The sequence below is a fragment of the Hevea brasiliensis genome, chromosome 14 (assembly GCF_030052815.1).
Source record: "Hevea brasiliensis isolate MT/VB/25A 57/8 chromosome 14, ASM3005281v1, whole genome shotgun sequence".
Taxonomy (NCBI): domain Eukaryota; kingdom Viridiplantae; phylum Streptophyta; class Magnoliopsida; order Malpighiales; family Euphorbiaceae; genus Hevea; species Hevea brasiliensis.
In genome coordinates, this window is record NC_079506.1 from 77,441,023 (window position 1) to 77,459,490 (window position 18,468).

Below are 18,468 nucleotides of genomic sequence, written 5' to 3' on the forward strand. Positions count from 1 at the left end.
TAATTTAATTTTACTCACACTAAAAAAAATTATTATTAAATAAAATGCTTTCGGTGAAATTAAATAATATAAATTTATCGGTGCACTAAAGCCATCCAAAAAAGCACACTCTTTAAAAATGTCATTATATTAAAAAAAATAAAAATAAAAATTTCAAAGAAAAAATAAGAAAAAATTATGGGTAAGAAAATCAAATAAGTGAAAAGGGAAGGACCAAAAGAAAAAGAGCATAAGAAGTAGAGCACTTACATAAATATAAAATAATTAAGAGGGAGTGGTGGGGTCTTCTAATCTTTAATTTCACTCGGTTTTGCACTTCTTTCTACCATTTTCGGCTCTTTTCATTTCTTTATTATTTCCCTTTCTATGTGGCTCTTATTGACTATGTTCCGTGCTCCTCTCACTGCTCCTTCCTTGCTACTTCCTCTTTTTCTTTCTCCTTTTTTCCTCTTGATTAGAAGTCTTTCTTGTCCCTCATTCCTCGCTGCTTCCTTCCTTCTTCTGTTCATGTGATCAGTAAGGTCTCTTTCTTTCTCTTTTTGGGTTAATGATGGATTGTACTGCTTTTGTGTTCTGATGGGGTGTTTTTAGTTGGATTTTGATCTGAAATTTTGGGTTTTTTTTTTTAATTTATTTGCACAATTTGCTATTTTTAGTTTGTTTATCTAACAAAGCGATAATTTTGTGATTTTTTTTTTCTGTATTGATTGCTAAATCCATTGGTCTGGCTGTTAAGATTATGTGAAAAAGAAAGTGAATCAAAATGAGAGAGATGGAGGCGAGAGAGGATGAAAAGTTCAATGTTGTTTGAGTTTAAAAAGGAAGTACAGGTTCTGTTGGGAGAGTTCTAGTAAAGAAAATTGTAGAAGATCAGGTTCTTTGCTTCTTCTTCTTCTTCTTTTTTTTTTTTTTTTTTTAATTATAGTTTAGTTACATAGAAATTTAGATTTAGCTTTTTAGATTAAAAAGTTCTAACATTAGAAAGAGTATAAAAAATAATCCAGTTTCAGTAAGCTGTTATGAATCGCTTCAGTCATTTGATTCTTGGTTAATTATGTTCATGTCTTTTGAATTTGCTTTTCTTTCAATATGTTAGTTTTGCCAATTTTGTTGGCTATTCATAGAGTTGCTAAATTATAGATAGTGGATCTATAATGTTCATTGCATAATCAATTGATTTGATCTGGGTTTTGGCTTTTAAGTGTCTGTCTTTATAATATTTTTATGCAGAATTTTGGCAGCAAGAGATGGTTGTGGAATCGTGGTTTCGTGGACTCTTGAAAATTCCACGGAAGCATGAGTCAGGTTCTGAAAAGGCAGTGATTGGAGTTCAGGCCTTTGAAGTTGCTAGCTTGATGTCTAAGTTGATTCATCTATGGCAGACATTAAGTGATAAACAGGTTTCTAGGTTGAGAGAGGAGATATCAAATTCCGAGGGTATAAAAAAGCTTGTATCAGAAGATGATGATTTTATTGTTCGTTTGATTTGTGTAGAGTTGTTTGAGAGTATGATACATGTGGCGAAATCTGTGGTCAGATTGGGGAAGAAATGCTCTGACCCAACTCTGAAGAGTTTCGAGCATGTTTTTGAGGAATGGATCAAGCTTGGCACTGATCCATATGGGTGGGAGTTTTCATATAGGAAGATGGATAAGAAAGTTAAGAAGATGGAACATTTCATTTCAATCAATGCTACATTGTATCAAGAGATGGAAATGCTTTCAGATCTTGAGCAGACTGTGAAGAGAATCAAAGGTAATGATCCGGAGCCTGATAATTTGCTTAATTGTCAGAAGAAGCTTGTGTGGAAACAGCAGGAAGTGAAAAATCTTAGGGAGATCTCACTTTGGAACAGAACATATGATTATACTGTCCGCCTTCTAGTGAGATCACTGTTCACAATATTCAGTAGAATGAATCATGTCTTTGGCTTTAATCTGTTGGTTTCCACAGAGCACTCAAAAGTTGTGAATTCTGATTATATTAATCGCAGCCAGTCAGTTTCTGCACTAATGGAGTCAGTTCATTCTTCGGAGAGCAGTAGCATTCCTAGATTTTCTTCTGGTCCCCTTGGTGGATTTATTGCAAAATCGGGTCCAATTTCAAAATCAAATAAAACCAATCATTTCTATTCTGGTCCTCTTGGTGGTCCAACTGCAAAGTCTGGCCCTATTTCTGGAAAGAATAGGAATATGAACTTTTTTTCAGGTCCTCTTGGAAAGCCAACAACAAAGTCAGGCCCTATTTCGGGAATAAACAAATTCAGCAAGAAGATGTGGCAGATTCCTCAGTCCCCTGCTTTTCTGGGGAAGAAACTCCACTCAAAACCAAATAGATCGACTCAAGTTGGACCTTTTAAAGGGTGTATGGTAGCTGCAAATAGTTCACCTGTTGTCAATTGCTACTTAAGTTCAACAGTTGTTCATTCTGGAAATGTTAATGAAGCCAATGAATATCGCACTGACTACCTTTCTCCAGCCAGCATGGCTCATTCTGCACCATCGATACTCAGTTCAAGGTTCAAGTTGTCGGATGCTCTTCCTGAAACTCTTGGTGCCGCTGCTTTGGCACTGCACTATGCAAACGTTATTGTTGTAATTGAAAAGTTAGCTGCATCTCCTCACTTAATTGGTCATGATGCAAGAGATGATTTGTACAATATGTTGCCTTCAAAAGTGAGGAATTCACTAAGAGCAAGGCTAAAGCCATACTCTAAGAGCTTGACCTCGTCTGGTTATGATACTGCTCTTGCAGGAGAGTGGACTAATGCAATTACAACAATATTAGAATGGCTGGCTCCACTTGCTCATAACATGATAAAATGGCAATCAGATCGAAGTTTTGAGCAGCAGAACTTTGTTTCACGAACAAATGTGCTCCTGGTACAGACCCTTTATTTTGCAAATCAAGAAAAGACTGAAGCAACCATAACTGAGCTTTTGGTTGGTCTCAATTATGTTTGGAGACTGGGGCGAGAACTCAACACAAAAGCTTTGCAGGAATGTGCTGGTGGTCTTGGATTTAGTGAATATTTGGAGCATGATAAGTGATGATATCATCAAGGCTGTAGTAATTGCTACCATGATTCCAGTTACCTCACAATTGACTGGATTCTTCCAGGTTCACCTGGCAGGTCCAAGTGGCTTCTCAAATCCTGTGGACAAACATTATTCAGTTTACTCGGTGATGAGGAGGTTGAACATGAAACCCCCTGGAATTTCCTACACCAAAAGCCATCTTAGCGAGTTTGAGGTATGGTATGAGCTTCCAAATAGTAGTGCTAATTTTCCTTATGTGAGTGGAGATTTCCCCTCCTGTGGCCACTTTAAATAGTGGCTTCTCTATCTTCTTCCTGGTGAAGCTAGTCTAGGCTTATTAATTTAGTTGTTGTTGGATGAGTTGTGTATATTTTATCAGATACATATATCTATCTATGTTAATTGTAAATTTACCTGATAAGATTTTAATTTCATATATGAGAATTGAGCATGCTTCCTTTTGGAATGGGCTACCTGCTGTATTCTGATATTGTTGGTACTTTTGGTTGCATGGTAACGCATATTGAAGTGTAAATCAGCAGGATTTTAGAATACGACCATAGTTTTCAAAGGCAAAAGGCGCACCAAGGCTCCAAGGATTATGGAGCTTAGGCCTGAAAATAAGAAAAATTTATTAAAAAAAAAATTAAATAAATATGAATAATTTATCAAAATTCAACTAAATAAGATAATTATTTAATTTTATTTGTTTTCATAGTTTTTATTTTATAAACAAATCATATATATATTTGACTTTGTTAAATTCTGAGAAAGTAGCTATTCTTCTAAATATAAGAATTTAATATTCCTAGTCTTAACCGCTCCAGAAAAATAAAGCAAGCAAAAAAGACAAGCCGAAGTTTCAGTGTCGGCAACTTAAGAAACAAAGCCAGCGTGCATGTGGGCGCCAACTAACAGGACAGCATGCCTTCATGCAGGCATGGATTCACAAGAAACCTTTGGCGTTAAGGGTCTCCTTTCCATGAGTTTAACTCCCTAGCTCTGCGCTTCCATTTGCGCCTATCTGGGAATGTCAACACCTGGGGCTTTGTGTCACTGTTCAAGCTGACATGAGGGTGGGTCTTGTTTTCCGGAGGAGGAGGAGGAGGAGGAGGAGGAGATAATGTCTCTCTCAAATGTTCATCATTATGGGCCTTTTCTCCCGGTGCACATCTGGGTTAGGCCCTGATGTAATAGTGTTGGACTTGAACAGTTTGCAGGCCATATGGACTAGAAAATTCACGGATTATATATATATATATATATATATATATATATATATATATATATATATATATATATATATATATAATCCATGGATTATTATACTAATATATTAAAGCAAAGCACACTTTTTGTGTTCATAAGAATAAAGAATGGATGAATTTACAATCCTCTTATTTCACTTGGCTAGAATTCTCTTTTCTTTTGGTGTATCCTCCAATCCAAATAACAGCAGTCCCACAAACATGCAAGTATCAACCAATCCTCTGTACCATTGCCACGCATATTTAGAAGAAGACTAAAATTTATTTATTTATTTAAATAAATAAATAAATTTTTCCATGAAATGTTTTTAAAGAAAAAAAACCATATTGAAAAAAAAAATTATTTGATAATTTTCTTTAGTTGAATATTAAAAAATAAATTTTTAAATATTTATAAACTAGTTAAAATTTCAAATTTTTTTTATTGATTTGACTTAAAAAATGTTTAAAAAGTGAAATGAATTAAAATATTAACGGTATCAAATGTTAATAATTAACTAATTTAATTTGAAAAATATAAAATTAATTAGCAAAATTTTAAAGATTAAATAACAATTTAATTTTTTTTTATTTCAAAATTTATTTTTTAAACACTAAAATTACATTCTCATCCTGTTCTTTTTGTTTTCTTTATATATATATATATATATATATATATATATATATATATATATATATATATATATATATATATATTTGAAAATCAATTTATTTTCAATTTCATATGTGACATATTAAAAAAATCATATTTTTTATATCATAAAAATTATTAAGTGAATTTATATTAAATTTTTTAATACATATATATATTTTTTAAAGATAAAACAATAAACAGTGAAGAGAAATTTATTTTTAATTAGTAAATATCATCAATTTTATTACCATAGATAATTTTTTTTAATTTTAATTTTGATAAGATGTATTTTGAACCCTTTTGACATACTACACTACTTTTTTTTTTCTTTTTAATTAGTTAAATCTTCTAAACTAAAAGGAATGCTTTAGTTCCCTTCAAAATTTGCATAGAAATTCAAATTATTTTTTTACTATTATGTTGTTCTATTTTTTAATTATTTTCCCATTTAATTAATAAATTTACATTAATTATTAGTATCATTGTTAAACCAAATTTAAAATGACTTTATATCATGATCAAATGAATTTTACTTCATACACCAATATTATATTAATGAATATCAGACTTTTATCTCATTACAAGCAAAGTATAATAAATAACAAAATTTTAATTTATTTTAGCAATATTTTTTACATATTTTTTACTTTTTTCCAACAAACACTACTTTAAAAGAGTAAACTTTTGATTGGCATAAATAATAATAATAATAATAATTAACTTTTCTCATAATATCTATATAGAGTATTTGCCACATATTTATTTTATTTTTTAATAATTAAAAAATATTTTAATTAAAATAATGTGCATATAAATTACTTTAATGTACTAAAACTATTACCATGTTATTTAAAAAAAAGTTATTTAATTTACTTATTTTAACCAATATTATTATTATTATATTCTTTTTATAATTAAATTATTCAATTAAATATTTTTATATATTATAATAAATAAATATTATATTATTAATATTTGTTGATTTTAATTTAATTAATTTAATGAATTTAATAATTATTGATAGATAATAAGTTTGTTTATTTATATGATGTAAGTATAATATTTTATATTATTATAAAATAGAATTGCAAATGTTTTGAATATCAATATTTTTTCTATTCATTAATTATATTAATATTATAAATATAAAACAATATACTTGCAGTTGCAGTTAGGGCTTGTAAGTTTCTAAGATGAAGGACAAACTAGATGGGCCACACGCTGGTTTACTTGGCGATGAAACCAGGCCACACCTCCGCTCCCAGCAAATCACCATCGACCCACAACCAACTTAAAACCCAGCATACATAAGCCCTCATCACCATAGTCCCCTGCTTCCATTTCCTCCGATAACCTATCTCCCGGTCTCTTTCCTGAGACCCGACATCACATAGAGCCTCACTTTGACCCGTAGAAATCACCGCATTAACAAACCCAGCTACCCTGCACAGCAACGAGCTGCTCCAATCGATCGATGAGACTTCTTCGCAACACCTGAAACACTAGACCTTATTGACTATTGTTGGGAATATACAAGTATGAAATTCTCACATCGGAAAAAGATGGAATGAGTGAGAGATATATAAATGGGAAGGACCCATAGATTCATTGCCTTAAGGTTTTGGGTTGGATATGGTGTCAAGTCCATGAGTGTGTTCTTTCACAAGGCCCAGATTCTCCTTAGGCGCTTTGGGCTCTCCAAATCTCTAACAAGTCAGAGCCTTGGTTTGGCAAGGGATGCCTAGGCGCTTTGGGCTCCCCAGGTCTCTAACAAGTTATAGCAAATTGTTATTTTTGTGGCTTAAAGTTTGGATATGTTTTTCATAGACCCGAATTTTAACCTGACCCAAAAGTTTCACGATACTACCTGATGGGGATAAAAAGTGAAATCTGGAGTGGTAGCGGAGGGCATGGGCCGATAGGCCCAAGCTCGAAGCCCACCACTGATCTCCTTGGGGGTACGGGGGCAACGCTCTCGCGGTATGGACCAGTATAAATATTGTAATATTCTATCCTTTGCGGTAGAGTTGTAAGATATTCAGAAAATACACTGGAGTTAGGGTTTGAGAGTTCTGAGTGATTGTATCTTGCTCTTTTAATCATAGTGAAACTTTTTCTCTTATCTTGCCCGTTGACGTAGACCTTACAGTTAAACCACGTTAATCCTGTGTTATTCTTCTTCTCTTTTCTATACTATGTGATAGTGCAATTTGTGTGTGTGCCTTAGATTTGAGTGCTTGTTATAACAAACTGGTATCAGAGCTTTGTGCGTAAAACCTAGGGTTTACAGATGGCGTTGTCTTCAACGAAGTATGAGATGAAGAAGTTTGATGATGGATCGAGTTTCAGTCTATGAAAGATTAAAATTAAATCTTCCTTGATCCTACAAGGTCTATGGAAGGCAATCGAGGATAACTTTTCAGAAGGTATAAAAGAGGCGGAGAAGGTTGATGAAGGAGAGAGCCTTGAGGGCGATTTTCATGAGCGTAACTGATAATGTCCTACGCGAGATTGCTGGTGAAAGCTCAGCGTCTGCGGCATGGAAGAAATTAGAGGAGTTATACTCTATCAAATCGCTGACCAACCGCTTGTATATGAAGAAAAGGCTTTATAATCTGAGAATGAGCGAAGGTATGCCCATTAAAGAACATCTGGATGAATTCAATTCAATCATTATGGACCTGAAGAATATTGATATTGAGATTGATAGTGAGGATCAAGCCCTTATTGTGTTATATTCTTTGCCACCCTTCTATGAAACTTTTGTTGATACTCTGTTGTATGGAAAAGACAGTATTTCATTAGACGATGTTATTAATTCTTTAAAATCGAAGGAGTTAAAAAAGAAGTTTCTAGATAATAGAGAAAGATTTGAGGGGGAAGGTTTGGTGAGCAGGGGAAGAGCACATTCAAGGGAGGGTTCTTCTAGCAGGAAGAAATCTAAGGCCAGATCTAAGTCAAGAATGAAAAAGGTCAACTGTTTTGAGTACGAGGAGCAAGGTCACTACAAGAGAGACTGTCCCAAGTTGAAAAATAAAAAGGGAAAGCAACCAGAAAGTTTTGCAAATGTGGTTGACAGTTTTATTGATTCTAATGGTGATGACAGTGCTAGAGAGATTTTATCCGTGAGTTCAGATCATGGACAAAATTTCTGGATTCTTGATATTGGTGCTACTTATAACATGTGTCCACACAAAAACTGGTTTGTCACTTACAAACGGATGAGTGGCAAGGTGTTTTTAGGCAATGATCGTGCATTATCGGTTGAAGGAATTGGTAATATCAGATTGAGGATGTTTGATGGCGTTATCAGAACTATAGAGTGTTGGCATATTTCAGGACTAAAGAGGAACCTAATTTCTCTTGGGACACTTGACTCTCATGGATTTAGATACCATGCAGAGAATGAAGTTCTCAAAGTGTGCAAGGGCTCTAGGGTAGTCATGAAGAGCAGTTTAGTTTCAGGATTGTATTTTCTTCAGGGCAGTACAGTTTCAGGGGAAGCTGCAGTAGCATCCGAAAGCAATAATCAGAATCATACTCAATTGTGGCATATGCGTCTTGGTCATATAAGTGAAAGAGGATTATTTGTGTTAAGCAAGTGGGATTTGTTGGACGGGCAAAAAATAGAATTTGTGGACTTTTGTGAACACTGTGTGTTTGGCAAACAGACCAGGGTGAAGTTCAATAAAAAGGCAGTGCACAAGACTAAAGGAACGGTGGATTATATCCACTCAAATCTATGGGGTCCTAACAGAATCCCTTCCAAAAGCGATACCAGGTACTTTATGACTTTGATTGATAATTACTCTCAGATGGTGTGGGTGTATTTTCTGAAAACAAAAGATGAAGCATTTTCAACCTTTATAAAGTGGAAGACAATGATTGAGAAGTAGACAGAAAAGAAGGTCAAGCGTCTTAGAACTGATAATGGATTAGAATTTTGCAATCGTGAGTTCGATGCATTCTGCAACAATGAAGGTATAGTGAGACACTGCACTTGTATAAGGACACCACAACAGAATGGTATTGCAGAACGCATGAATAGAACGCTTTGTGATAAAGCATGAAGCATGCTTTCACATTTAGGATTGGGAAAGGATTTCTGGGCTGAAGCAATTAATACAGCCTACTTCTTAGTTAATAGATCTCCATCTATAGCTACTGAGTGCAAAACTCCTTTTGAGATCTGGTTCAGTTCACTTGCCGATTACTCTCAGCTGGGAGTGTTTGATTTCCCTGCTTATGCTCATGTGAGAGATGGTAAGCTTGAGCCGAGGGTAAGAAAATGCATATTTCTAGGGTTTGCATGTAGAGTGAAAGGCTACAGGTTGTACTGCAATGATCAAAAGTCTCCAGGATTAATTATCAGTAGGGATGTGACATTTAATGAGTCTACTTCATTAAATAGTCAGAGGGAGAAGTCAATAGCAGAATCAGATCATGGTGTCAGAGAACAGGTGGAGCTTGATATTAATACTTCAGTAGTTCAGTCCAGTGATTCAGAGGATGAGGTGCAAGATCCTTATCAATAAGAGGATGCACTTGAGTGACAGCAACAGGAACCATATAGCATTGCAACTGGTAGAGAGAGAAGACAGATTAGACCACCACAGAGATATACATATGCAGATCTAGTTGCATTTGCCTTGTCAGTTGCTGAGACAGTTGATGTGCATGAACCCAGTAATTATAAAGAAGCTATTTTTTGTCCAGATACAGATCAGTGGGTCGGTATTATGAGTGAAGAAATTGAATCTCTTCACAAGAATCAGACTTAGAAGCTTGTAATATTGCCTAAGGGACAAAAAGTGGTAGGTTGCAAATGGGTGTTCAAGAAAAAGGAAGGCACTCCAGGGGTTGAAGGACCTCGATATAAGGCACGATTGGTAGCAAAAGGCTTTACTCAGAGGGAGGGGATTGACTTTAATGAAGTATTTTCTCCAGTTGTGAAGCACAGTTCTATCAGAGTCTTACTTGCTATGGTTACTCTTCATGATCTAGAGCTTGAGTAACTAGATGTGAAGACAACATTTTTGCATGGTGATTTGGAGGAGCAAATTTATATGAGTCAGCCTAAGGGATTTGTCATTCTAGGTATGGAAAACTAAGTTTGCTTGCTTAAGAAATCTTTATATGGTCTAAAACAGTCCCCTAGGCAGTGGTACAAAAGATTTGATACATTTATGGTTCGTAATGGCTTTAATCGTAGTTCATATGACAGTTGTATGTATCATAAGAAGCTTTTAGATGATTCCTTTGTTTATTTGCTATTGTATGTGGATGACATGCTTATTGCTGCTAAAAGCATGCCACAAATTAACATTCTGAAAAAACAGTTGAGTGATGAGTTTGAGATAAAAGATTTGGGTGCTACAAAAAAAGATATTGGAAATGGAAATTACTAGGGATAGAAGTGTTGGGAAGCTTTTCTTATCTCAACAGGCCAATGTTGAGAAAGTGCTTAAGCATTTCAACATGAATAATGCTAAGCCTATGACTGTTCCATTTGCTGCCCATTTCAAGTTATCTGCAGACATGTCATCAAAAATAGATGAAGAGATGGAGCACATGTCTAGTGTTCCCTATTCGAGTGCTGTTGGTAGCATCATGTATGCTATGGTATGCACTCGACCTGATATTTCACATGCAGTTAGTTTTATGAGTAGATACATGGCGTGTCCTGAGAAAGAGCATTGGCAGGCAGTGAAATGGATTTTGAGATATTTGAAGGGTACTGCAGGTGTTGGTCTGACATTTGACAGGTCCAAGATGAGTGATTCAGTTGTTGGTTATGTGGATTTAGATTTTGTAGGGGACTTAGATAAGAGGAGTTCTTGGACAGGTTATTTGTTTACTCTTTCTGGAAGTGCTATTAGTTGGAAGGCAACATTGCAAGCTACAGTTGCTTTGTCTACCACAGAGGCTGAATAGATGGCCTTAGCAGAGGCTGTAAAGGAAGCTTTATGGTTACAAGGTTTGGTGGATGATCTTGGGTTGATACAGAATAAGGCAACAGTGTTTTTGTGACAGCTAGAGTGTAATACACCTCACAAAGAATCAATTGTACCATGAGCGAACTAAGCTCAGATATCACTTCATTCGGGACATTGTATCTCAAGGGATTGTAGTTGTGCAGAAAGTCTTTACACATGATAATCCAGCAGATATAATGACTAAGGGAGTTTTAGTTAGCAAGTTTAGGTATTACCTAGACTTGGTTGGTGTTTGTAGTGCTCAGTAATACTCTTATGAGCTCGGGCCTAAAGTCCACCATTGATCTCCTTGGGGGTGTGGGGGCAACGCCCCTGCGGTATGGACCAATATAAATATTATAATATTCTACCATTTGTGGTAGAGTTATAAGATATTCAGAAAACACACTGGGGTTAGGGTTTGAGAGTTCTGCATCATAGTGGAATTTTTCCTCTTATCTTGCCCGTGGACGTAGACCTTACGGTTGAACCACGTTAAATCCTGTGTTATTCTTCTTCTCTTTTCTATATTGTGTGATAGTGCGATTTGTGTGTGCCTTAGATTTGCGTGCTTGTTATAGCAACTATACACAACTCCCTCACCCACACCGAGCATCTTCTCGGTCCAGTTTCCCGCTCCCATTCTCATCTTCCCTCAAGCTCAATCTTGCCACACATATCCTCTCCAACCAGTCCACAGTTGCTCCATTTCTCATTCAGTAACACAGACCTGACCCTATCCTAGGTTATTCACCTAGAACCACACCCACATACAGCCGCTTTATCTCTCCTTCAAGTCCAGTATACGGAGCCCAGTTGCGATGCCCAACTCGACCAATTTTTGGCATCCTTTTCCTTGTTCAAGCTGCCTTCGATTACTGTGGGAGAGGTGGAGTTTTTTTTCTTAAATTTCCTTCTATAAAATAATTTATGATCATTGTTCATCAGTGTTAAGTCGCAAAATTTGATATTCTGTTGGTTTTGATCAGTTTTGATTTGTAGGCTATGTGATTCATAGTTGATTTTTTGTATGCGGTGTTGCATTCATCTCCTCTATTTGAATTGATTCTATTGTCATTTTGAATCTCTCCGAAAGGAGAAATCAGTCTTTGTTTCCGTAAAATACATTTATAGCATCATAATTGTTTATTATTGTGGTGACTTGCTAATGACTATTGGCATTTCCATGTCTTGTTACATTAAAGTAGAGTCTAAATTTATGCTTCTACCATCATATCTTTAATAAATTGCCTGTGTTATATTTTTAGTCTTTTATCTCTCTGTTTTGTTCAATGTTCTCATCCTCACAGGTGTAGAGATAAGCTAGACTCATCAAGAACTTTTGCTCTTCGTTTTAGCTTCTGCTGCTACTCCTGTTATAGTTGGTTTCGCTGACATTATGAATCTCTTCGTCCAAGCCATCACCGGCTTGTGGTTCATGGTCTTTTCTTCATTATTAATCATGGCTGCTGCCGGTGCAACCCACTTATTCAACCTTTACTCCAGTGATATTAAAGCCACTCTAGGATATGATCAAACCACCACCAGTCTTCTCAGTTTCTTCAAGAACCTTGGCTCACATGCTAATGTCCTCTCTAACCTGATCAACAAGGTCAGTCCTCCATGGTGGTTCTCTCAATGGGAGAAATTTTCAACCTTTTTGGTCCCCTCATGATATGGCTAGCCATGATAAGAAAAATCTCGGGCGTCCATGTCTGGTACATGTGCTTGTTCATATGCATAGCTGCCAGCTCCAAGTCATTTTCCCATACTAGTTGTCTTGTCACTAGCATCAACACCGATATGCTGTTCCTAGGATCTTGAAGGATTATGCTGTTCTTAGTGGTGCAATTATCACCCAATTATACCATGCTTTTTTTTGGTGATGATTCTAAGGCTCTGATTTTGTTCATTGGTTCACTTCTTGCCGCTATCTCTTTTTTCTTCTTGAAAACCATTTGAATCATGAAGATAATTTGCCAACCTAATAAGCTCAAAGTCTTCCATAGATTTTTCTACATCTCTTATGTCCTTGTTGGGTTTCTTATGGTGATAACCTTAGTAGAGAGAATGATTAATTTTACTTAGAGTGAGTATGGAGGTAGTGCAGCCATTGTTATCTTCTTGATCTTTTTGCCTCTTGCTATTGTTGTTAGGGAATAATACAATATCTGGAAAAGCAAGAAACTAGCCTTGGATGATACTCTACCTTTGAGAAATATTATCGCAGAGAAGCCAAGGCAAGGCACCACCTTAGCAGCATCTGATCCACCAACTGATGATAAAGTTTTGGACACAGTCACTGTGTCTGAGGACAAAGGCAATGTTTCTTGTTGGAAAATTGCTTACACTAGTATACTATAAGCTCTTTTTAGCATTGATATGTTAATCATCTTTTTAGCTACAATTTGCGGTATTGAGGGCACTCTGACAACTATAGACAACATGGGTCAGATAGGAACTTCTTTAAGGTGCCCTAAAAGAAGTATAAGCACTTCTTTGTTATTCATGGGCACATTTAATTATATTAGTACAATTGCAGTAGGTTTCTTGTCTCAACGTTCCTTAACCAAGAACAAATTTCCTCACCCTATAATGCTTACTTTCATCCTTCTATTTTCATTTGTTGGTCACCTTCTGATTGCCTTCAATGTCCCCAAAGGCCTCTATTTTGCATCCATCATTATTGGGTTCTGTTTTGGTGCTCAATGGCCATTGCTTTTCGCTATAATATCAGGAATGTTTGGTCTCGAGTTTCGAGCTACTTTGTACGATTTTGGATCTTTGGCTAGCCCTATTGGATCATATTTGCTCAATGTTTGTGTAGTATGCCATTTCTATGATAGGAAGGCAAATAAGCAATTAGCAGCTCAGGGACCTGTAAGACAGTCTGGCCAAGCCCTGAATTGCATTAGGACTGAATGCTACAAGTTATCTTTCATTATAATTGCTGCTGCAACACTATTTGGTGCTTTTATGTCACTTATGTTGGTGTTTAGGACAAGAAAATTTTTCAAGAGTGACATCAACAACAACAAGTTCCGGGAGGCAGCTCAGGCAGCCGAGACCGAATGGCAAGTAAGGGCAGCTAACTAGATTTCTGGCTTCAACACGAGGAAGTAATTTTTTTGTTGGGATAAACATGTCTTTTTATTATTATTATTTTTTTCTCCTTCTTTCAATTGTCAATAGATTGCTTCTTTTTTTTTTTTTCTATGTTGTAATGTTTTTTTTTTGAATTTTTTTTAATTGTGATGTTATTAAAAAAAAATAATAAGGAAATTTTTTTATTTAAATAAAATTTATTATAATTTTAATATATAAAATATATGATAATTAATTTATTTTTAATTTATTCGCTTTTGTTTGTTTCATTATTTCCAATTGCGACCTTGGATATCTACCATTGACTCCTTGCTTTGAGGTCTAGAAGCGTGGATCTAAATCAAAATCCAATTGAAATATGGTTTTGCGTGGGGATTTTAGATATTATTATTATTATTATTATTATTATTATTATTATTATTATTATTATTATATGTAAATTTTTTTAAAAAAATAATATATTTTTAATTGTTTGTTCACGTGTTAAGAAAATTATTTTTGTTTTATTATAAAAAAAAAAGTACTTAGTGGAAAACCTACAAACCCCATTGTAATTAATTGAGGATAAGTTCGCTTATTGCTTTTTAGATTATGAGATTATATTAGCATATTGTATTTTAATTTTAATTTATATTATAAATATCTCTAGATTTTAATTTAATATTATTAATTTTTTTATAACCTATTGTTATTAATTTACAGATTAATTTATAAATATGCTAAACAAAAGAATTTATTTATAAATAAATTTTATCATAAAATTAAATAAATTATTATAGAATTCAACCAAATTATTATAAATAACGCTAATATGATTGGCTAAATTGAGTGACACTTAATAAAATTTATCCTAATTAATTACATTGCAATTGGTGAGATGTAATCATTTGAGTAATTGAGCCTCTTTTCCATCCACCTTCCTGGTTCCTACACCTTTCTCATCTTATTCATCCTCTCTCCATTTTCCATTCTCCAACTTGACGAAATTAGATTAATTAATTAATTAATTAATACATTTGAATTATGTTTATTGTATTTTTCCTTGACCATTTAATTATCCTATATCAAACTACATTAATTTGAATTTAGTTCACTGAGACAAGAGTCTGTGATGCAATCATTATTAAAATATTAGAGAACACTTAGAATTGAACCAGACAGACCTATTCTGATATTATATTTTAAACTTAAGTTGATCGGGTGGAAGTGAGTGAGTGAGTCAAAGTAAAAATATGTGACGAGTGATATGAGTTTATCCAAATTAAGACTAACTATTACTAAAAAGTTAGAACTAATCAATTAGTTAGTTGACTTTCACCCTTATAAATTTCTTTTTTCCCAATGTCGGCCTTTTAACATATGCGATAAACTCTCATTAAATATATAAAATACGATACATAGGATATTTTTTTTCTGAATTATTAAATAATTTGTCATATTTACCATGACTATCATGTGTTAAGCAAACATTTTATATTTATAGATGATTCATCATGCATAATTAAAAATAATAATTTTATTTAAAATTGAAATGTAAGATAGAATGAAAACAAATATATTTAATTAGTGTATAAATTTTACAAAATTTAAAATATAATAATTCCATTATATATATATATATATCATTAATTAATATATAGCATAATTAAAAATATAATTTTATTTAAAAATATAAAGTATTTGAAATTTCATTATAAAAAGTGAAATTAATTTTGATAAGACCATCAACTGCCTCTTAATATCTAGAGTAAATTCAATACCAAACTCATAGTGAATTGCCCCAAATTCATCACAATTAAATATCTCAACAATCAATAATATCTAAAAATAGAACTATCTCCACCATAAGAACAAAAATGGATATATTGATAAACTTATGATTTTCTATAAATGGGAAATGTATGATTTTCTCAAACTCTATCTTTTTTTACTTAATAAATTGATATATTTTATCATTAATTTCATAATTTTTATTTATTTTAATATTTTAAATTTTAAAAAAATATATTGATAATATACTATAATCAGTATTTTTAATAAATTAATAATTTAAATTAAAAATGTTGATTTCCAATTAAATATTTAATAAATTATAGTAACCTTTTATGATTAATATACATTGAAAATATTTTGTTTTATAAATAAAAATAGAAATTTAATTTACATATTAACAAAAAAAGAAATAAAATCATTTTCATGTAAGAGAAAAATTATTTAGTCAAATTAAGTGATTAATAATTAAAATTAATAATTCATTCTATTTTTTTTAAATTATTATTATTTGCAAATATAAATGAATCTTAATTTGGCCCTCCAAAATTAAAAATCTATAACTCTGCCATTGTTGTAGATAAATGTAATTTTTTTTATGATTTTATTTTTTCTTTGAAGAGATTTTTCCTTAAGAAAATTAGGGAGTATATTATTATTATTATTATTATTATTATTATTATTATTATTATTATTATTATTATTATTATTATTATTATCTTCAAATTTGACTTTTGCTTGATTATGGATTGAAAAGTATAAAATCATCTTAAATATCTTTATGTAGAAATCAAAATTTTATTCAAATAATAAAATTAACAAATAAATTTTATCTCTTTATTTTTCTCTTGATTATTTTTATTTATTTTTGTCAAGTTTTTTTTATACGATTACTTTGAAAATAATAAAAAAAATTAATTAAATAAGATAAAAAATGATAAACTTATAATTAATTAAGGTTATAAGAAATGCTATAATTTGAAATAAGTCCACATTTTAAACATATTATTTATTTATATAAATACTCAATCATAAAGACGACAGATATCTTAAGCATACTTTACCTATAAAGTAAGGGATTCAAATCTTTGAGTCGTCTTTATTAAGAAGATTTTATTTGAATATCACTCTTAATTTTAAGTATGAAAATATCACGTATTTAAATAATTAAAAAGATAAAAGATAAAATGATAAAATTATAAATATAAAATTAAAATTAAAAAATAAAAGACAAAGTAAGCAAGTGATAATGTGATATATAATGGAAAAATGATAAATATAAAAGTCTAAGAGGGTTAGAAAAGTTTATAGATGTAATTTTTTTTATAAAAAAAGCAAGATATTATAATGGCATAATTGTAATATAAAAACTTAGAATGGTTAAATACGTTAGCGTTGGATTTACCGACCGTACTTTATTATAGTGGCACATTATGAATTGGTCTCGATTCTTGAGGCATCGTTTAGGTTTGTTTAGTGTTGTTATTAAAATTATTGTTAAAATAATTATTTTTTAAAATATTTTAATTAAAAAAATATAAAAAATAATTTAAAATTAAATTAAATAAATTTTAATTATAAAAATATAAAAATAATAAAATATATTTTTTTAAATTATATTTTTAATAGCATCAAAATATTATTTTTATTTAGAAAAATAATTTGTGTTTTCCAAATTCAATATTAAACAAACACTTACTATCTCATATAAATTTCATATAATTTTTTTTTTAGTCGGTTATATTGTAATTAGTCGGTATAAAATGTTTTATATTTTCATTATATTTGAGATAAATTTTATGACAAATTATTTTTAGATATATATATATATTCTCCAATTTTAAAAAATTAATAATTTAATCTTTACATTTTGATTTTATCAATCCGAAGGTCTTTCCTTCTAATTTTCAGTCAATTTTTTTTTTAATTATCTGATAAGTGATACAATATCCTTATAGATAATTTTTTTTACTAAATTAAGATGAGTGAAAAAAAAAAACACCCTTTAGATTTAATATGGATTTTTCAATCATTTGATAAATCCAAAGGGGTGAAAAAAATAATTTTTTATATTTAATAATGGATTTCAAATTAATTGCAATTTCAAAAGATCAAATTACAAATTTAACAATGAATTTTGTAAATTTATTGCTAATTTTTAAAGGAAAAAAACCCGAATTTTATCTTAGAAGACTATTTTTTTATTTAATAATAAATTAAAAAATTTATTGCTTATTTAACAATAAAAGGGGATCATTATAATCGGATGAATGACTGAAACTGATTCGCAAACGAATTTTAACTGTAAATTCAATAATTCAAATTCTAGAATTATTTTTAGGGAAAAAACTTTATTTGGATGCATTTTAATATCCAAAATTGTAATTTAATGGTAAAAACTTTTGAATAATTTGTTTTAGAATTTATTTTTTAAAAATAAATAATATTTTCTTAAATCCAAATCATTGTGATGGATTAGAGTTGACTTCGAGTGGCATCCAATTACTATGAAATCTAACGGTAAAGTCTCAATAAAATATATTTTTAAGATAGTAAAAAATAGGGAAAATAAATTTGATAAATTATTAAATATTTTTTATGTATATTTATTATAAAATTAAGAGTCTCACATTTTTAAATTTAGAGAATAATTAATTTTTATAATTAATTAATATATT

The 18,468-nt window shown here is 31.6% G+C and overlaps 1 protein-coding gene and 1 pseudogene across 3 annotated transcripts; both read left to right on the forward strand.

Moving 5' to 3' along the window:
• Positions 1–293: 293 nt before the first annotated feature.
• LOC110645843 (protein PSK SIMULATOR 1) lies at positions 294–3,499 on the forward strand. 3 transcript variants are annotated; one of them, XM_021799108.2, is made up of 2 exons: positions 294–521; positions 1,231–3,499. In XM_021799108.2, exon 2 carries the CDS (start codon positions 1,248–1,250, stop codon positions 3,048–3,050), a length of 1,803 nt encoding a protein of 600 aa, XP_021654800.2. In that variant the 5' UTR covers positions 294–521; positions 1,231–1,247; the 3' UTR covers positions 3,051–3,499. The 3 variants fall into 3 exon arrangements, with proteins under 3 accessions (XP_021654800.2, XP_021654801.2, XP_021654802.2); XM_021799109.2 differs by having other exon boundaries at positions 348–516; XM_021799110.2 differs by lacking the exon at positions 294–521 and adding an exon at positions 544–874.
• Positions 3,500–10,334: 6,835 nt separating this feature from the next.
• LOC110637845 (uncharacterized) lies at positions 10,335–14,011 on the forward strand (annotated as a pseudogene).
• The last annotated feature ends 4,457 nt before the right edge of the window (positions 14,012–18,468 follow it).